General features: G+C 36.2%; 1 protein-coding gene across 1 annotated transcript in view; it reads left to right on the top strand.

The window, feature by feature from the left end:
• Window positions 1-216: 216 nt before the first annotated feature.
• The window catches only part of LOC131076298 (uncharacterized), a 39,141-nt gene continuing 16,554 nt past the window's right edge, over window positions 217-22,803 (top strand). The window contains exon 1 of the mRNA XM_058013423.2: window positions 217-382. Within this exon, the coding sequence (XP_057869406.1) occupies window positions 376-382 (7 nt within the window). The 5' untranslated portion in view covers window positions 217-375. The remainder of the gene's footprint in view (window positions 383-22,803) is intronic.

Genomic DNA, 22,803 nt, shown 5'->3' with positions numbered 1-22,803 from the left:
AGTTTACAATTGATTAAACTTATCCCTTATTTTTAAATTTTTTTAAAACTCGAATTACTTAGAATTTAAAAACGCGGCCTTCTACCACCTATCTTTTCTTAATGAATAATGTATTATTATTATTATTTTATATGAATAAAAAATAATATAGACCTTATTCATTAAAAAAAAGCCAAAGGGTTATATACCACGTCGATCTGAATAAGTAAATATATTTTCAAGACTTAAAGCATATAAAACAAAAAGTCTTCCTTGCTAACGTTTCAGTCTACTTAAGGATTAGAGCGCGGTTCCACTTATCTTTGTTCTGAAAACCCTCAATCTTGCTGTATTCTGATCGGTAAAATCACAGGCACCGGCTTTCGACTTACCGCCATGGCAGGTTAGCAAAAACCTTAACCATCGTATAATTTAATTTGAAGAGCTGGTAGCGAATTAACCAGATCTAAATTGAAAATTGTGTTCCTTTGCTTTTTGACCTTTTTACCTTTTAGATCTTTTGGATTATTCTTTTCATCTTTAAAATTCATGCCTTGATCCACTTGTCTTCGTTAAATGTTTTTATGTAATCTTGAAATGCTCTGAAAATACCAGGTTTAGGGATTTTAAGGTTTAGGAAAATTCTTGGTAATTAATGGCAAATGGTTAAACTGATTTGCTCAACGGAAGTATTCAAAATTATATTCAAGGATGACCTATTTTAGTGAGCGATATGACTCTCCAACTGGGTCCAAGTGGTTATAATGTGATGCTAAATTACAACATGACGCCGTTTCAAGTCCCTCACACCGTAGCGAAGCAGAACATAGCCCTGTAAACATTCTCACGATGTTGTGGTGCAATGAATACGAGCCATATTTAAGAGCGACTAAGGTTTAATTTTTAGATCATAATCAAATTTACTCAGTACATATGTTATGAGGCTTTCGTCTACTAAGTGTAGGGTATATTTGAGTGTAACCTAAGTTCAAGTTAAGAAAGTTGCAAACTTTTATGCAGAAGACATGTCACGAGGTTTTCTGCATGATAATTGGGTACATTTGAGGGTGACCTAGGTTTAGATTTTAAGAATGTGGCCCTAGCTTACTCAGCACAGGGTATAAAGGCAGGGGACGCGTCCCCAGGGAGCACTGGTGTTAATCCTTTTGGCTCAAGTTTGCAAATTCATGGGTTTTTCTATTTTAGTGTACTTGGTTTTATTTTTTCTGGCTGGTTGAAGTAAAATATGGTTTCATCTTTTTCCAGGGAAAAAATAACCCAATTCTCATAATGGGTTAGAACATACTTTAAGGCTGATCTAAGCACTGTAAATTCTAGTCAAATTACTCAGCCAAATTTCTGTGCAAGAATGAATTTCAATCAATAATTTCTGATTTAATTCACTTAAGGTATTCAAAGATGCCTTATCTAAATCTTTAATTTACTCCACCCAAGGGTTAAGTTGTAATCGGAATGGGTGATGCTTTTAAAGCGCAATATGTCTTAGGTTTGTAAAAACTCAAACAATACTGAGAGGGGGAGGGGGTGGATCAGTATTGTTAAAGTCTACAGATTAAAATAAAGCATTCAAAGTACAGATAAGGTACCATGACACAAATTTCCCGTGGAAAACCCTTTCGGTAAAAAAAACCACATGTTACAAGTTTTATGATTAACAAGGTGGGCACTGACCCAATTACAATCAGCCATCAGGAGCACCAATTCCTTAAAGGGCACCAACTCAGGAACAAGAGGCTTCGACCTCAATCAAACTCTAAAAATAGAGACACCTTTTTGATTCTAAAGACATACAAAATGAAAACCTTTTTGTTTTATACTGAAATGTATAAAACCCTTTTAAATGTATAACATCAATATGACAGCTCACGCCGCTTGCAATGTACTGGATGCACTATACTGTGTACAGCAACTGCACTCGAACATTGAAACTGTTCTCAATGCTGTGGCACAACATTTCTTGAATTTCCAGAATTATTTTCAACCTTCAATCCCTGTTCATTCTCTGAGTTCACATCATCTGGTTATCACTACAACAGAACCATATTTCACTCCAGAATGACTTAGATAATAATCGTAACTATTACCCAAGAGCAAGATATTTGACACACAACTGCAGTTCGAACACATTTATGAAAAACTTCAGATCACACACATAAGAATATCTGGCCTATTTCAAAGACAAAACCAGAACACGACTCCATCCTCTATCTTCAGCCACACACCCATTCACAGAAGTAACTTGAAACTTTTTAAAAAATTCACATCATTTGAAATTTTTAATATCTTCTCACTAAAGAACTACACTTCACACATTTCATAAAAAAACTTCCACACACCTTTTCGACACACTCAAAATGGCTTCAAAGATAATTTTTTAAACTTAGAACCTGAAGCACTTATCTTCATACCATGTGCCATCACCCCCCAAAAAAAACGCATCTCTCAGAATCACATCAGAACAAAACTGTTGATACAGACCACCTTAACAAGCAGCATTTTTTAGAAAAAGGCTGCCGTAAAATTCCAGAACAGACCAAAACAACCTGCCACCTGTGCAAGAAAAAGATAAGAGACCTTTTCCATAATTGCACTCAACTAAATGACTAGGATGACCATTATAGCAATACTACAATATTAATACTCTGGTCATACGATCCTAAGGGTTCATTATATAATAATCTTTCTTTCCTAGTATCCTACTTATCTTAAATTGTATCCTCTAGGAAAGTTCTCAAAGTTTATGACAGAGTACTTTTCAGCAAGCATTCAAGTTTCTTACCCTATTTTTCGTGCATTGATTACTTTTTTATCAGTTGAAAATTGGGCTCTTTGGAATTTGACGATTCCTCTTTTTGTTTACATCTCCTTTGAATTGTGGAGTGTGCCAGGGGTTTTGCTTCAATCGACTGTAGTTGCAGTTTCACCACATTAATAACGTGTATGACATCCAAAAACTTTGTTCACATTGTTAATTGTCTGTGCTTTTGCTTTTTTCTCTGAATTCTAGAATAAGTTTTTGTGGGTTTCCAATGCTCAGATCTATTTCAATGCAAAATCAGTTATGCAATAAAATGGATTGACTTATGGTTCTTTCTATAAGATATTGGGCTTGCTTGGAATGGATTCCATACCTTTCCAAATGGGCCCAGGTTCATCTCAGGTTGGCCCAGGGCACATCCTGGGTGGCTTGGTGAAGTATGTTTTAGACTTACCTTGGGGGGTACTCAAGGGGATCTGCACACAGCAGCACCCGAATTCAACAAACAAAAACATTTTTATATGAAAAAGTAACCCTAAGTTGTACTTTGAAATCCTAAAATCACTATAAGTCACTAAAAAGCCCTCATTTGAGAAACACAAGACACAAAAACATACACTATTGTTAATGTTTGTAGCTTCAGTCGAATGATATATTAGAATACATATAATATATGTTGATTAATAATAATATATTATTATATTATTATTAATCATATAAAATTTAATATTCAATATTAATCTATTATATTATTCTAAATTAATAATTGATTGATGAAACATTATAATATTGATTAAATTATTATGATTAAAGGAGAGACATGTCCATTCAAGGACATGCCTCTCCAAAGGAATATATATAGTATAATGTTATTCAATTTGAGAACACATGGAATTCCAAGAATGCAAGTATCAGATTGAATCAGATATATACATTAAAATACATCCAATATATCATTCCAACTTTCCATTACTCATTGTTCAATCTATCTTTTTTTTTGCTGGTGAAGGATAGAAAGATGTGAAGTGTGTTTGCTAAGTGCTATTAAAAACAATAAACTTGCACCAAGGAGATTTATCAATCAAAGGTACATTTAGTTTGAGTTTTTATCATGTTTTTTTTTGAAATTTCCCAACTTCCTAGTTTAAAAAAATTACTTTGAATTTTTTAAATTATTCAACCACCACTTCTTTGGCAATATGTTATGACGATTGAACGACTTTGGGTTTTTCTTTGGTGCTGTAGTTAGTGCCATAATGAGTATTAGAGTTTGTATTGTTGAGTGAAGTCATACCTATGTTTTATGGCTGAACAGGGAATCAGAGTTTGTCCAAGGTTACAAAAGCTGTAGCCAAATAGGCAAGTTCTCTTATATATCAAAAAGCGAGAATAAGCTCATATTGTAACTGAGAGAAAAATTAAGATCTCATCCTCTGTCCAGGAAAGGATCGTGCAAGCTGCCTTTAGGGGCATCTTTGGGATCTTTGATAGTGGCTGCCTCACATCCTTTGAGATGTCACCTTTCCAAGAAGATGATAACTTCTCTCTTTCTTGCAAAAGAGGTCCATTGGATGGGGCATTTTAGAATGGGGTTAGGGACATTGCAAAATAGTACATTGTGCGTTGCTTTGATGCCAACAAACTTCTTTTCAACCTATTGAGATCACTATATGGCTGAGAAATGGTGACAAAAAACAATCCAATACCTTAGGTTACACAATGTTGGGTATTAAAAAGGTACACATCTGTCATGTCCCTGCAAATAAATACAACTGATCACAGTTTTAGGAATTAATGGGAGGCCGACCAGCATTAAATACATTAATTATAGCAAAAGGGCCAACTCAAAATTTAAAACATGAAATACATTAAATATATTGTCAATTAGAATTTAGGTTCAATAAATAGACAGCCGACCTTGAAGGGGCACAATAACAAGGCAGCTGACCATTTAAAGTTATAATGCAAAGGTAGCCAACCATTGAGAAGGAAATAGATTAAATAAAAATAAATTATTTCTGTTTTGGGCCGACCTCCTTGAAAAGTCACCCCTCTTGGGGGAAAGGGTGTTTTTGTCATGGTATATAAGAAGATATGTTTGAGATGAGAGTGGGAGAAAGATTATGGAATATCATTCCTCTTTAGAGCAGATATAAAGGAGTGAAAATGAGAATCGTGGAGCAGCTATATGGTAGATTTATGAGCAAACTATTGCAGATCATATTGCAGATTTGTGACTAGAAGATCAGTAAATCATTGTTTATTGCAGGCTGTAGCATCACTATTTAATTGTGGTATGCATAAATTTGTGTGTGTTGTGTATGCTTGATGTATGGGCTATAATATATGTCTAATGATTTATTTAATGAATACTCCTTAATAAGTTGGTATAGGCAATTATGTGAAATGACTAGATTTCCAATCTCTCTGTCAATTTTCTGCAACCAGCCATGAGGTTAGGAAAGGAGTACAAGGAGGGAGAAACTGTTATGAGGTCCTCTTCTAACATGGTGGTGATGGATAGCCCCATGAGGCCAAGGGGGTGCAAGGAGTTCCCCACCATACATATACATATACATATACATGGGCTTAGAAGGGAAGGACGCTTTGAACACCCTATTGTGACTTCCTCACCAACCTCAACAATGGTTGATTATTGGAATGGATTCAATAAGATCTCAATCATAGATGGTGAATAAGGTGGCACGAGTAGGGAGAGCAGATACAAGTGTCCTCACTAGGTACACCACTTCATGAAGGATGGATGGCGGAAGGCCACATGAGGCCAAGAAGGATGGATTGTGGAAGGCAACATGAGGCCAAGAAGGATGGTATATCCGCTCTTGGGCCTAGGGTAGAGAGTCGCTTTGGGCACCCTATCGTGTTCTCTTATCTTGGCTGTTATGATTGAACCTAAATAATAAATTATAGATATTATGTGATTAAGATGATTATGAATATGTGTTCTCTAAACCTAGTAGTAGTAATGGATATTATGTATTGTATTTTTCAATGATAACATGATTGCAGGATCTCAACCAGGATCTATCTTGTTCAACACTTTAAATTGATAAATTTTATCTCTAATTCTATTTTATTCCTTGGTTTCTTGGAATTGTGATTTTAGGGCAAAAACCAGGGCATTTACAAAAAGGGGACATTACATCACCTTATTGGCTAGAGAAAAACACTTTGCAAAGAAATGATTACAAGCAATCAGGGATTCATGGACTGAAACAGGAGTGAGGAGAGTTACATGTTTGTGACTAATCATCACATGTCACAAGCTATCTTCAAGTGCTCCAATTTGGAGATTTTGAAGGTAAATTTATGAAATATACATATACATATACAATATTGTATATGTACGTGTATATAATTTACCTCAAGTTTGAAATAAAAAATTAAGTATGCCATCTATTTTAAAAATTTAATTAGTTTTTTCATACTATATCAGATTGCTGAGACATGATTCATATTGCACACAATCAAATTGAGATGACTTATGAAGGTGCAAGAGGCATTGTGTGCCATGGTCATCAGTAACATGCAGAGTGTGTGAAGGCAAACAAATTTATTTTAGGGTCCAAAAGGCCAAATTGTTGAGCCTAGGTGATGATTGTTGGGCTTGTGGATTACATCTTGGGTTTTATTGAGCTCATTGTGAATATGTTCAAGTTTGCTTATATGGATTGATTGTGTTTGGAAGAAATATATGGTTGCACATAACAACAACTAGGGAGAATGATTTCATAGAAGCATTTTTCAAATGGGTGCAAAGAATCATTATTATCTTTAAACGAGACCACACCAATGCTTCTCGTGTTTGCATTGTTTCCCAAATATTAGAGTACAAAGGAACTCTTTTTTCTCATTGGAGTGGCAATATATAGAGATATAGGACTTGTTGATTGGTACAAGGTTGCTTTTCAAAGAATCTTGCTAGATCCAGATGTGGAGGATATTGTTGTGGGTGAGTTTAGTAGCTTCATGAGAATCATGGTCTCAACAACCTTTTGAGACAAGTACAAGGACTCTCATACATTGTGGTACCTCCATGGGCAAGGTTCTGTGGACTTGGAATTTCTTGCAATTGAACTTTGATTATAGGTAATTTGATTTTTATTTTTTCACATTCTTACTATTCTTTCAAATTATATATTGTCTTTTATAACTACAAATGTTGTATTGACTTTGTTTTCAATTTTAACAAGTTTTTAGTTTTTTAGTTGAGTAAAATTGAAATTCATCTCTTTTATCTAGCCAATTAGTTTGTCTTCTATAATTACAAATGTTGTATTGACTTTGTTTGCAATTTTAAGAAGTTGTGAGTTTTTTAGTTGAGTGGAATTGAAATACATCTCTTTTATCTAGCCAGTTAGTTGCAACTGGTTGGCTACAAAACAAAGTTGAAGAGTTGGTGTTTGTGCATTTCGATTTGTGCCTTTTGTGACAAAAGCAATCAATAAGGTGCAATAAAGAATTGGAGGTAACCCTTGACTGTGCCAACCTGGATGCATTTGTTGCATAGCTTGTCACAATCACTTTAGAGGATGAGGAGTTTCCTACTCAAAATGTAGCTAGTGGGAGTGGCACTAAGGTTGCTTGTGGTTAAAATGAACCAAGTGATGAATTGGATGCTCTTTAAGAAGAGTAGTGTTGATGTGTTTTTTATGCACCTCAAACACAATAAAATACCAAGGTATCTCATCCTCTCTTGAACAAAATCTTCCCAAATGCTAAATTGTGTGATCAATTGGAAGACTCCAAGGTTTCGAAATACCAGGTCTTGATGTGTGGATAAGCTCAATGGTTTGATGCGATAATGCTGGAATCACAAGGGGACTTATGTTGCATACGAATGCTTGAATGTTTGAATGTTACTGGAACTTGGGACTAATTCATCTAACAAAGAAAGAACAAAAGGAAAGGGTTTAGAGAGTCTACTTTAATCCTAGGAATGTAGGATGCAGTGGAGGACTTGGTGAGACTCTACTAGACTTTGCTTTGACATCAATGAACAACTCCACAAAGCTAGTGCAATTTTCTAAGGTAAATATATGATGTTCAAATTACTACCAACAACATAGACACCATCAAGGCAATGCATATCAATGTGTGAATAGCAATTGAAGTTAAGATTGAATAAGAATTCCAGTTGACCACGCAAGGCAAGTTTATAATCAACAAATTGCTAGTAGTATGGATATGGGAATTTCACCATTAAGTACCCACTAAATCTTCCATTCATCTAATCAACATCAAAGCAAAAGAGAAGTAGAAACCATGCAACTTGTTGAAACAACACGTTTCATCATATCTTCAATGAAAAGAGTATATTCATTTACAAGTCTTAGCAACAATTTCTTCTTCTCCTACTCTACTCTACTCTAACTTCTAATTCGTAATTGCCTTAGCAACTATTCTTCTACTCTTCTAACATTAACCTCTATTAACCTTTACAAATGAGAGCATTGAGCCTTATATAGAGATCTCATTACAATGAATGGCTCATAGTGATTCACAATCAATGGCCAAGATCGAAAGATAGAAACCTTAAGTAGGGTTTGTTACAACCACCATTACATTGGCCAATGAGAGATGAGGGTAGGTAAGATAAATAATATTTGATGTAGCGCCACATGTCACCTATTCCCTCCTTGAATGAATGCTGACTTGGTACCCTTTGATGGAATGAATGGTGACTGAAAATCCACCTCAACTTGCCTTGTAGACTTAATCAATTTGCCTTGAACATTCTTCATGATGTTTGGAATTCCTTGTGATCATGTCTTGGGTTTGTCTTTCCTTCATTTGTTTAGCATCACGGTGAAGTTTTCTTCATTTTTGAGCTAGTCCTCATCTTTGCTTTTGGAAATCCTTGTCTTGAAATCCTCTTCCAATCATTGTAATGTTGGTCTTCCTCATTCTCATTGCATTTCATTTGCTTGTCATCTTGGAGCTGATCCTTCATCATTTGTTGCTTTGAAGTGTTGAGCCTCTGGAGTGGAGATTCAATCTCCATAGGGACTCCTTTGTAATTTTGCCCTCAAGTTGAAATCTGACCCTTATCGGGATTCATTGTCCTTGAAAATTTTGTGTTGATTTGATCATCTTTTGATGGAATGGAGATTCAAACCTCATAGGGACTTTTTGTTTCCAACTTTTGTCCCAACTTGTGGTAGGTAATTTGAACAATTAATTTTCCAGAATTGACTTAGGTTTTGATTTCAATTGATTTTCAGACTTATTTGCTTTCTAAAATCAGAAATTTGAAACTGTGCAATGCTGATTCTGGAAAGTACAAATGATTTGATCAAAATCTGGAAATTTCACCTCAAGGAAACCTGATTTTCAGACTTAAGAAAGGTCTTATTTAAATGTGTAAGTCTGAAAATGCCCGTTCAAACTCAGAAAATGGATGATGTTGTAACCCAGTTCGCTGTCCAAGTCTGCTTTTTGAGTATAAAAAGTCTGAAAATATGTCTAAAAAATGTCTCTTTATTAGCTGAATGTTGCTCTTCTACTTGTACGATTCATGTTGCTGATGCAGTCTGTGTTTGCATGGCCGGGAATGATACATTTTCAGCTTGAAGCGGTGGCTGGAAATGATGCCCTCAGCTGGCAATGACATCTTCAAGTGGGCTGCAAAGTGTCCTCAATGGTGGCACAAACTCTTCTATACCTTAGGCAATCTTCAATCCTCTTCTCTTCCAGCTCACTTGAAGTCAAATCAGCAACTTAATGATATTATGCTGCTTGCCGGAAACCTCCATAGAGACTTTCATGATCCTTAACATTAGATTGGTACCTTGATATTCAAAATGGAGTGGAAAAACACCTCCCATCGGGACTTTGTGATTGTTGACTTGTTTTATTTCCTATGAGTGAAAAAATGACTCTTATAGGGACTTTTAGCACCTTAGCACAAAATTCACACCAATTCGTAACATTTTCAACATTTTTGCTCACATTTTGAAGGCAAGTTGCAACTTCAACAGTTAGAAAAATAAACTGACAAGCTAAGGCAACCTGACACTTAGGATCATTTCCTTGCAATTTTAACACCCTTTTGCATTTTGACATAACACCCTCTCATAAGCAAAGGCAAACACTAGGAATTTACTGCCAAGCAAGGACAACCAAGGCAAAACATCTGCCCTAAAAAGCGAAAATGTGGGGGTCCCCATTTGCAATGGGGCAATGTGTGAAAACGTCACACCAAGTAGGATGAAGATTATTGATTGTATTTTGTATCGACATTGAATTAACAATTATCTTTATCACAGTCAACTGTTTTTCAATAATATATATTTAATTTCAAATTATCGGTATTTTTATATCTTTTTTAATATCATCCAAGTACATCCATAACAAAATTAGGAAACAATTGCTGTATTGGCAAACCCGAATCCATATCCATCACCATACCCACCTTGGCAACTTAGGGTTATTTTATTGATTGAGACAATCCTCCCAAGAAAGTGATGCATCCAAAATTCACAACATAAAATAGTCATTGAAATTGAAATGCAAAAAATCATTCCATTCTATCCCAAAATTGAAAACAACTCCTTTTAAGTACAAATCTGAAAATTACCTTTTTTTGGTAGTTTTTAGCAGCTTTCTTAATTTGTCATTTTAGGTAACTTCACATGCTTATCCACATGGCCATGAAAGTTCCCAATTAATTGAGACTAACTAAAGTGACATTAATTGTCAACTTTCTAATCTAATTATATGCAAGAGTTTGAAATTAAATAGAAAAACAAATCAGGAAAGTCCTGATTCTGAAAAAATCACTAAAAGCTCAATTTGAGGCCCTAGATGGATGAAAATGGTCCTGAAAAAATGTCAAGATGCGCTCTAAGTGAACTAGTTCAGTTTGCATCGAAATCAACTCTTCAAGATGCTTCTCCACATAAAAATTTCAAGTTAATCAGACTCCAGAGTCAAAAGTTATGATCTCCAGAAGTCCCTACATCAGAAAGTTTACCCCAAAGTGCTGGAGCATGTTGGGCAGCTTGATCCAAACTCAAGTACTCACCTATATCACAAGGTTCATTGTTCAACCAAAATGTTCAAAATCTGGTGAAACTAAGGGAAACCCACAAAAGTAGTTCAGTTTGCCCTAAAATTTGTATTGAAAAGGGCTTAGGGTTCTTAAGAAAAATATATTTAAAAAATGTGTCTTTGGTTATATTTTTTGAATTTTTTCTATAAAATAACACTCATGACTGTTGATTTTATACTTTCAGATTAATGTAAAATCTTAGAAATCAGAATTTAGTTTCTAATTGATTTGTTTGTTGTTAAATTTTAGAGATTTCTAGATCTAGGCATAGCATAGAAATGAACAAATAAGAACAAAACTCAATTACCTTGGGAAAACCTCCTAGGAGGAAAAACCCAGCCTGAAGGGATCCTCAGATCTGATTATGGATTATATTCATATAACAGTTACAACACTTATCTCAAGTTCTTGAAGATGTATGATGTGTTTGCACTTAGAGCTGATGGAATCAACAACATGTCTGCACTTTATCTGCCCCTTAGACACACCAACCAGCACTCAGACTCAAGCCCTAGATTTGCACTCTTGATGTATCTTAGGTCTGCATTTATGCTTGAAACTGATCCGTAACCCTAGCACTTTAATTCTGGGACAGCTCGGCCTCCTTTGTGACAGTATGAGCTTGATGTTTGCTTCTTCAAATGGCAGGGATGATTCACATAAGTTCCTTCACCAATCTTCACATAAATCAGATGTGTACTTTGCTTCATTTGGCATATGTGAATTTCGCATTATCAGCAGATATATATTTCGCATAAGGATGTGTTATGTATCTAATGGAGTGAAGATGCCATTTATTTATATGGAGTGCAAGAGACTAATTGAGTCGACTTTTAACTTAATTGGTGGTTTTAATTATTAATATTTCCCTTTTATCGAAATGCCATGTTAGGATAGGGTTGGCCCTATTTGTGGGAGCACGCTAACTTGTATGTGGCGTGGGGTTTTATTATGTAGCATGGGGTTTAATGGAGTGTCGTGAGGTATAGGGCCCAACCCTACACATTGGAGAAAGGGGCTGGCCCCCTTGGGTGGATTCCAATCTTGCCCAAGGCAATTGGAATCCACCATTTCCCTAATTACAATCAACACTCCCTCTTAATTAGGGAGAAAGATAATCTTACAACCAGGTTTCGAGATTAGGGCCCAACCCTAAGTAATACATACAATGTTTAAATTGTAATCCGAACTTAGCTGTCAACTTCAAATACTCCTGAGGGGGGGTCACAACAAGTAGCCACAACTAGTAGCCCATAGTATCCATCTTGTGTTGCCTGTGGAGGGTGAAAAACTTTAACATGCACACTTAGAAGTCATGAATATATACATAATTATTCATGCACATCATGGAGTCATTCCATGCCATCGATCACTCATATCCATCATTCATTGTCTTTACCTCAATCTTCTCCCAAAGAAGAATGTAACATCATAATCTTCCATCTTGCACCCAAGCATAGAGGGGAGTTGCATAATCATGGTTCTCCCTCCATAAGCATAAAATGAAAACATAGTCCTCCATCTTGCATACAAGCATAGAATGGAATCTAATAAACATAATCCCCCATCTTGCACACAAGCAAGGAATGGAATAAACATAATCAGAATATTGTAGTCTTCCATCTTACACACAAGCATAGAATGGAACTACATAACATAGTCTTCCAGTTCACACACAAGCATAGACTGGATCCACCTTACATTGCCCACAAGGGTGGAGATAATCTTTTCTACCATCTTACATTGCCCGCAGAGGATGGTAACAATTACTCTTCTCCTTGAGAAGATTACACTACCACCTTACATTGCTTGTAGAGGGTGGTTGATACAACACAATGTATCACTGAGGTTGAGGCTCCCTCTCAACCAAGGCGGTGTTCTCCACAGCTCCAAGTCTATCTTTTGAAGTACTCAAACTTCAAGAGACTTGGTGAGAACATCTGCAACATAGGATTGTCCTGCCATAAAACACTGAATTGTCAGGTATCTCTATACAACCCTAATAATAAATCAAAACAGCATAACAAGAATTTTGAGAAACCACACTGCTTCTCTTGATGCAACACTTGCAACAATGTATTTAGCTTCAGCAATACTCAATGCAACTGAGGATTGTCCCTGTAGGTCCAAGAGATCGCAGCGGGTGAATGCTTGAAGTGTTTTCCTTGTCTGTAACACTCCTTGACCAATCTGAACCTCAGCAACTTCAGCCCATAATCAATTGTGTCTTGCAAATATCAAAATATGCTTGGCTGCAACAATATGCTTAGCTTTGATTAGCTGAAGCACCCACCAATCAACCTGCCTCTATTCAGATGAATTTGCAAGATCATAGTTGGCTGCAGACATACTCAACTTCTTCAAGTTAGTTTCCATATAAGCTTACAATCCATAATTCTAACATAACAATAGAAAACTTGACTTAGAATAATTTCATTAGATCCTTGCCACACTTCTAACCTAGAAGTAATGCATTTTAGGTTTAGATCTTCCATCTCAATTCTGAGCTAATTCTTTCTTATATATTAAATCATGAGACTACCTTTATCAATCAGAGTTAGATCATCCACATAAGGAATCAGAATTAGCATTTCAAATACTTTAAGGAACAGGTTAGAATCTTTACAAAACCCCTAGGTTTATGAAGTACTCTTTCATACCAAGAGTTTTATTGAAGATCATAGATCTCCCTTTTAATCCTCAATATCAAATTGATAGCCAGGCATCATAGATCGTAAGTATTCATAAACAGGGATGAGAAATGCTAACTTCACCTTTTATGAATTGGACTCATGGCGCAATTATGATCAGGACATATCCTCAACTTCTTCTAATTGAGTGTGAAGATCTTTATGCCTTATTTCAAAGCTCCCTTTGAAGACTCATTAATCCAAACTTATGGATTTCTGATGTCAGTATGGCCTTGGCCCTCGACATACATCACCTACTATATGAGGTTATATAAAAATGACCTTGGGTGAGGATCACAACATTCATGATAAGTTAGATGCATTCCTTTAACAATATAACCAATGATACATAGAATGCTGAGACAATACTTATGTGACACAAATTAAAGGAGCCAGCCGGTAACACACAACCTTGAAAACTTGTACATCACCATACAGGTTATAACAAAAATCTAATTTTCATAAAGAAACTCACAAGGGTTAAGTCATGATTATTTTTTGCCTCACCAGGATTTCCACAGATTTGAGAATACATGCATACAACCATTAGTATGACCTAATAAAGTCTACAATTTGCTCACAAAGGTACGGTAGTTATCAACTAGAATAATTCTAATTCAGCAATTGAGGATATAGTGTATATTATTAATTTCCATAATACTTCACACTTCATGATAGCAAATACTCAACTAAAAAGTCGGTTTTATGTAACTATTATAGAATCATTCAATTGATAGTCAAAACTCAATCAGATCATAGGTGAGGAAGTACTAATAGAATGTTTACAAGGAGAGTGAAGTATACTTACCAATGAAGATACTAACCAAGTAATGATAGTGAGAGCCTATACTTCCATGAATCAACAACAATTAGTAAGCTGTAGTATATATAATTAAAATAATTCTGATAAAGGATTTCAGATCAAACCTCTAGACATCCAACAACAAATACATCAAAGGAATTAATCATCGGATCAAGCATTGTGAACAATAAATTCCTAGCTCACTTATTTATGACATTTATTTAATGAATACTTCATTTACTCAATTAGCAGCGATACCTATGTAACTGGCTTATTTTTCCTTACGCACATAGATAAAGGCATTCACAAATTAAACGAAGTTCAACTTTTCTTCTTTGTTTTGATCTCACTCATTGGAACAATTAAGCACTAGATAGTTAATGTGGGCATACATTCCATATTTAATTTCAGTATTTAATTGATCAGGCACTTACACAAAATTTCCCTTACTAGGTTTAGGCCTGTTTTAACCATAATTAATCTATTTCAAAATACTTATGATTCCAACTAAATTGATTAGAAGACAAAATCTATCTTAACATGAATCAAATTTGTGATATTCCATAGTTCAATTAATTTATCATCCATAATTCTTAATGCAAGTGTCAACCTACGTTACTACTTCAGTTCTTAGGAAGAAGGGGATGACTATGTTACTGAAGTGCTCAGAGACCAAAATACAATAGGCTCCCTCAAGGTTTATGGTTCCAAGCCCTTACCCTATCTTGGGAATCATCCTATTGATTGGATTTAGACTGCCCCTCTTTGGAAACAACTCCATTCCTAACTTTCTTAAATATTGACAGTAGTAACAAGCATTAGGCTATAAGTATACTAACTTGTCATGTATTATGAAATTTAAGTATAACTGTCATACATATTGCAGTCCATATTAATATTAAATTCTGCATAAGAACATTATCAGGTATCATATATTAAGTATTCATATTAAGCACATCCCCATGCATACCATCTAGAACAAAGATGTTACTGCCTGTAACTTAATAACAGTTCTGACCTGATCCGGTCCGTGGTGATATCACTGGATGCTTTGATTCCTTTCCTTTATCTCTCAATATGAGGGAGAGGTCACACCTCCTCATCATGTATGCTCTTTGGCAAGAGACACACCCTTTCACCATTAGCTCCTTTGGAAAGAGTGCAACTCTTCATTATTTCTGCTCTTTGAAAGGGACACAACCTTTCACAATCAGATCTGCAACTCTTATTTAAATCAGATCTTAACCACTACATAAGTATGCAGCTCAAACGAAATAATAAGCCCTTAACAACAACCTTAATTAACCAAGAATCCTCTTATAATATTTGGTTTAACAAGGACTAAATAAAGGATTCGTTTATTTAACATTTAATGTTTTCATTGTCATCAAAGTCGTCTTATTGAGAGATCCTTAAATTTACTAACCTGTCACCAAAGAAAGAAGGAACAAGAGACTGAAATTACATGATTAAATCTGATCACTGGTTAGTACGAACCTAGCTCTGATACCATGTTGATTTTATACTTTCAGATTAATGTAAAATCTTAGAAATCAGAATTTAGTTTCTAATTGATTTGTTTGTTGTTAAATTTTAGAGATTTCTAGATCTAGGCATAGCATAGAAATGAACAAATAAGAACAAAACACTATTACCTTGGGAAAACCTCCTAGGAGGAAAAACTCAGCCTGAAAGGATCCTCAGATTTGATTATGGATTATATTCATATAACAGTTACAACACTTATCTCAAGTTCTTGAAGATGTTTGAAGTGTTTGCACTTAGGGCTAATGGAATCAACAACAGGTCTGCACTTTATCTGCCCCTTAGACACCCCAACCAGCACTCAGACTCAAGCCCTAGATCTGCACTCTTGATGTATCTTAGGTCTGCATTTATGCTTGAAACTGATCCGTAACCCTAGCACTTTAATTTTGGGACAGCTCGACCTCCTTTGTGATAGTATGAGCTTGATGTTTACTTCTTCAAATGGCAGGGATGATTCACATAAGTTCCTTCACCAATCTTCGCATTAATCAGATGTGTACTTTGCTTCATTTGGCATATGTGAATTTTGCATTATCAGCAGATATATATTTTGCATAAGGATGCATGTGTTATGTATCTAATGGAGTGAAGATGCCATTTATTTATATGGAGTGCAAGAGACTAATTGAGTCGGCTTTTAACTTAATTGGTGGTTTTAATTATTAATATTTCTCTTTTATTGAAATGCCATGTTAGAATAGGGTTGGCCCTATTTGTGGGAGCATGCTACCTTGTATGTGGCATGGGGTTTTATTATGTAGCGTTGGGTTTAATGGAGTGCCGTGAGGTATAGGGCCCAACCCCCTTGGGCGGATTCCAATGTTGCCCAAGGCAATTGTAATCCGCCATTTTGCTAATTACAATCAACAATGACATGTAAAAACATATTACAGGCTTCATTGTAATTTTGTTGTGTTCTGTGACAGTCTTTTTTCTGCAAGAGTTTGAAAGCGTTTAGTGTTGAGTTGTTGACAACTGGGTGTTTGGTTTAACAGTTTGTTGCCTGCTGTTGTAGATTTGATAATATGGTTGGTACTCGCAGAGATCTTACTGATATAATCAATGGAATATGCAGCTATAGAGTTAGTGGCTAAGGCAATGCTAGAGGTTTGCATTATTTGACAAGAGGGTTTTGTTTCAAGATATTTAGGTTCAGGTCCTGTGAAATAGGCATGGTATATTGTGTTGAGTGGTGTTGAAGACTATCATGGTGTGTGCAAGCTGTAGTTGTGGGAGGCAGAGATAGGGATCCACATTTTATTATATTTGTTTGTCTTTATTTTTGTTTTTACTTTTATTTTATGTGTTATCTTTGATCCATTTTAATACTTTAATAGATTAAAATGTCATTAATTTTTTTTATTAAAATTTAATATTGTAAAATTTTTACTTCATATTTTTAATTGTTAATATATTAATATATAAAATCAACATATTAAGGGTATTTGAATTAAAATTATAGAACTTATTTATATTTAAAAATTTATTATAATGTATTTAAAGTTAATATAATATTATTTTATTTTAATAAACAATCAAAGTTAATCACGTTTTTTTTCCAATGTCAATCTTGATCCAAATTTTATCTTTCGCAAAATCAAATGCAAGCATGAACCTTGTGACATAGGAGGAGTTGAGGATGTGAGGTGGAATTAAATTTTTCCCAGGTTTAGTATTCAAATAATTGAAGATGCTTTTATTAATGTTGCCCGGGGTTCATGGTAATAACTTATTTGTTATGTGCAATATCACCAATAGGAATATTATATGTTCTATTAAATTCAATTCCAATCAACATACATGTCTGGATTTATTGCAAGATCAGATCTAATAAAATCAATATTTTTTTTTTTGATAGGTAATTGGCCGAAGCCTGAATAGCTTTTGACTGGAGCTATGAAACAGTGGGGCCACAGTAGGGGGCCCCATCCCCATTACATATCTTTGAATTATTATTATTATTATTATTATTATGTTTGATTAGATTGACCCCAAGACCTTCCCCATCCTATGGAAGGCCAAGAGTCACAACTTAGAATTCCACTTTAGATGTCCCTATTGGGAATTAAACTTGGGTCTCCACAATGAGAACCTAGTGTTTTAACCAGTTAAGCTCAACCCCTTGGACTTAATAAAACCAATATTATTCTCAATAGAACGTGAAGAAATGGATAAGAATTCCCTTTGAATGCAAACAATTAACATAGCAGCTACGCTAATTGATAACTCCTTATTAATTTAATTTTGTTCAGCAAAATGAACTGGTAAAAACTTCATTCATTAAAATGAGGAAAAGTTACATTTTTATAAATTACAAAAACACTGTAGTTATTAAATCAACTACCTACTTCTAACTACCTACTACTGTAGACATAATTGACCATTAACAATATAAGGAATTATTATTCTAACACCCTCCCTTAATGGTCAATCTATCAAAAACACCAAGTTGCCCCTTGAATTTTACAAACTTATCCGGGCTCAAAGACTTAGTGAGAATATCGGCAGTTTGATCCGTTGTCGGAACATACTGCAACTGAACTGATCCGTCTTCTACCAGCTTGCGGATTTAATGACAATGAAGCTCGACATGCTTGGTACGTTCATGGAAGGCTAGATTTTTGGCCAGTTTGAGCACCCCTTGATTATCACTATACAAGGGAGAAGGACCTGCTTGCGGCATCTACATGTCAGAAAGCATCCTCTAGAGCCAAACTGCCTCACATGCGGCCTTGACTCTTCCTTGGTATTCAACTTAGGTGTAGGAAAGAGCCACGACCTGTTGATTCTTACTTCTCCAAGTGACGACACTTGTACCCCAACTGAATACGTACCTAGAAGTGGATTTTCTGTCATCCACTGAGCCTGCCCAATCTGAGTCAGTATAACCAATCAGCTTTGGATCGTTGCACTTATCATACAGAATGCCATAGTCTGAAGTGCCTTTCACATATCATAGCATTTGTTTTGCTGCAATCCAATGATCAGCTTTTGGGGCCGTCATGAAGCAAGAGATGTAGTTGACAACAAAACAAATGTCAAGTCTAGTGGCAGTGAGGTAGATGAGGCTGCCTACTAGTTGCCTGAATTCGGATTCATCTATTGCAAGTGAATTAGGCTTGGCTGATAACTTGAGCCCTTTCTCCATAGGTGTGGAAACATGTTTACAATCCTGCATTCGAAACTTGTCAAACAAACTACGGGCATACTTGGACTGTGAAATAAAGATATTGTCACCAGTCTGCCACACTTTGACACCTAAGCAATAATGGAGAAGCCCCAAATCTGTCATGTCAAAAGCTTGGCACAAGTCCTGTCTGATGGCTGTAATCAAATGTGTTGGATTGCCAGTAATGTTCAAGTCATCCATGTAGACAACAAGAAAAAAGATATCATCACCGAAAAGTTTGACATTCAGATTAGTGTCAGAGGGACTGTGCTGAAAACCATGTTAAACCAAATACTGACCAATCTTCAAATATCGAGCCCGAGGGGCTTGCTTCAGGCCATATAGGGCTTTTATCAATCTACAAACCTAATGTTCCTTACCAAGAACCTTGAAGCCAAGAGGTTGAGTCATATAAACTTCTTTTTGCAACTCACCGTTGAGGAATGCACTCTTAACATCCATTTGGTGAAGTTTCCATCCAAATTGAGCTGCAATGGCGAAAAGAAGAGAAATGGTACTCATCTTGGCAGCAGGAGCAAACATCTCCTCATAGTCAATGCCCTCCCGCTGTGTAAAACCCCGAGCAACCAATCTGGCCTTGTACTTATCCAAAGTACCATCTGCATGATACTTGACTTTGTAAACCTATTTACAGCTGATAGGTTTCTTCCCAGGAGGCAAATAAAAAAGAACCCAAGTGTTATTCTTTAGAAGACTATGGTATTTTGTCTCCATAGCCTTTTCCCACTCAGGAATGCCTTTAGCCTCGTATTATGTCTGGGGCTCATGGATGTTGGCCATAAGAGCAAAGTTGACTATATTTTGCTGCTTTCTCTTGTGGCTACTGATCTATCCTCAAGAAGTTCATCATTGTTAGTTTTTAATGACCAGATTAACAATTAATGAGCAAAAAATAAAAATGCACAGTAAGGACACACAACACAACTATGCCCTGGGAAAACCTCCCTCTTGGAGGTGAAAAAACCCAGCTAAATTCTCAGATCATATTGATCAATGAACAGTAGGTCATTTTACAACTTGCTTCAGCACATTAAGCATTTAGCACATTTGAATTAGGCGAGCATGTAACTTATCTGCAGTCACCAATGGAGTTCGCTAATGAATTGTAGACCTGAAGGTGAGTGTGGAGACCTTGGAAGATAGTTAGCTGCTACTGGAGATGGTTCGCTATTTCAGGGTTATGAACCAGTTTGCACACCTTGAAATATGATTCTCTAGTCCTTGTAATGTGAATCACTGATGCTCATGAATGCTTCGCTGATAAATCATCTTGCTGAATGGAGAAGTTCGCTGAATGTATATAATGAATGCTCTCAACAACTCGAATATATAGGAGATAATACATTCTAACTTCCCTCTTGGTTGGCCTAGAGAATTTTCCTGCCAAGAAGAATAGGTCTAGGTTAAGTACAAGTTACATATGAACACAAGTTACATGAATAGGTCTTGATCTATTTTGTGTTTACAAGTTACACATATGTAATTTGCCCAAGTAGGGCCTGCTCTAATTCAAGTTACATAATATCCCAAATAGGCCCATGCACAATAAATTTTAAGGTTGAAGGCCACATTAAAATTTACCAAGCTAGGTCGGCCCAATCAAGGGATACGACCTAACTACATTTTCAACACTCCCTCTTAGCTAGGGAGGATCCCTTGATCAATCAAGTCACATCGTGACTACTACCATGGCTACTCCCATGGGATGAACAAACTCATCATGGAATTTCATCCGTGATACCCACCATTCCTACTCGCAGAGGGTGGAATGAGGGCTCTAACCTCAGACTTCTCCCAGAGAAGAATACAACACCACCATGCCTACTTGCAGAGGGTGGAATGAGGGCGCTCACCCCAACCTTCTCTTGGAAGATTGCCTTAACCGAGGGCTTTCACCTCAATCTTCTCCCGGAAGATTGTCTTAACCGAGGGCTTTCACCTCAATCTTCTCTCGGAAGATTGCCTTAACCAAGGATATGGCTTCCTCTGAAGTTGAAACAACAAAAAAGCTCCCTCTGAAGTTGAATACAACAAGCTCCCTTTGAAGCTGAAAACAACAAGCTCCCTCTGAAGCTGAATACAACAAGCTCCCTTTGAAGCTGAAAACAACAAGCTCCCTCTGAAGCTGAACTTGATCGTAGTATCACCAACTAAGCTATGTCTCTTAGTCTTCATCCTGTGATGCTTCCTCACAAGATGTCTCAAAACTTTCCTCTCTTGAATACAATCATCATCTTTATGCTCCTCAGTCCGTCCTGAAAGCATTTAAGAGAGGTTACTAATAGTTCAAGATTATCATACATGATTCACTATCCAACGAATTGATAACAACATAAAAAATTCAAAAAATACTTCTCTTATAAGTTAGTTTCCAACATAACCTTTTAGATCACACTGAATCATCTGATGATGGTTGTGTGGCCTTCGGCCCTCGCCACCACTCAGAATCCATTCTCATCCATAAGCACTTCATAAATACCCTCGCCACAGGAGTGTGAATTTAGTTTGAAGTCTGGACACTGCATGACATTAGCAATCAATAGTTGTGAATAGTTTCCCAGTCTGTATGAGTAGAGCGATAAGCCTGATAGAATCACATTCATGCTAGTCTTCTTCAACACTTCTCTGTGCTACCTGCTCTGATTTCTCAGTTTGCAAAAAAAAGATACAGGGTCTACCTTCAAGCTGTTAGGTGTTATAGAAGGAACCTGCTCTGATACCATGTTAGTTTTTAATGATCAGATTAACAATTAATGAGCAGAAAACAAAATTGCACAATAAGAAGGATACACAACACAACTATACCCTTGGAAAACCTCCCTCTTGGAGGTGTAAAATCCCAGCTAAATTCTCAGATCATATTAATCAATTAACAGTAGGTCTTTTTACAACTTGTTTCAGCACAGGAAGCATTTAGCACATCTGAATTAGGTGAGCATGTAACTTATCTGCAGTCACCAATGGAGTTCTCTGATGAATTGCAGACCTGAAGGTGAGTGTGGAGACCCTGGAAGATAGTTAGCTGCTACTGGAGATGGTTCGCTATTTCAGGGTTATGAATCGTTGTCCCTTGAACCAGTTTGCACACCTTGAAATGTGATTCGTTGTCCTTGTAATGTGAATCGCTGATGCTCATGAATGCTTTGCTGATAAATGATCTTGCTGAATGGAGAAGTTCGCTGAATGTATATAATGAATGCTTTCAACAACTTGAATATATAGGAGATAATACATTCTAATTTCCCTCTTGGTCGGCATAGACATTTTATCTGCCAAGAAGAATAGGTCTAGGTTAAGTACAAGTTACATATGAACACAAGTTACATGAATAGGTCTTGACCTATTTTGTGTTTACAAGTTACACATGTAATTCGCCCAAATAGGGCCTGCCCTAATTCAAGTTACATAATATCCCAAATAGGCCCATACACAATAAATTTTAAGGCCGAAGGCCACATTAAAATTTACCAAGCTAGGTCGGCCCAATCAAGGGATACGACCTAACTACATTTTCAACAATCATCACGAAGATCTCCTATTGTCTTGGCCCACCATTTAGGCCTGAGGGTAGAAGTACCAACATCTGACATTCTCCTCAAGACATCGGTACTCAAAAATGGTTAGCATACGCTGCTTCCAGGTGTTGTAGTTGTGGTCGTTGAACTTTTGGTTGCTTTCAAGCATTATATTTGTTAGAGATGCCATCATGTACCTCGAGGTCGAACTGGTTAAGACACGGAT

The sequence above is a fragment of the Cryptomeria japonica genome, chromosome 4 (assembly GCF_030272615.1).
Source record: "Cryptomeria japonica chromosome 4, Sugi_1.0, whole genome shotgun sequence".
Lineage (NCBI taxonomy): Eukaryota > Viridiplantae > Streptophyta > Pinopsida > Cupressales > Cupressaceae > Cryptomeria > Cryptomeria japonica.
This window is presented reverse-complemented; position numbering and strand designations above follow the sequence as displayed.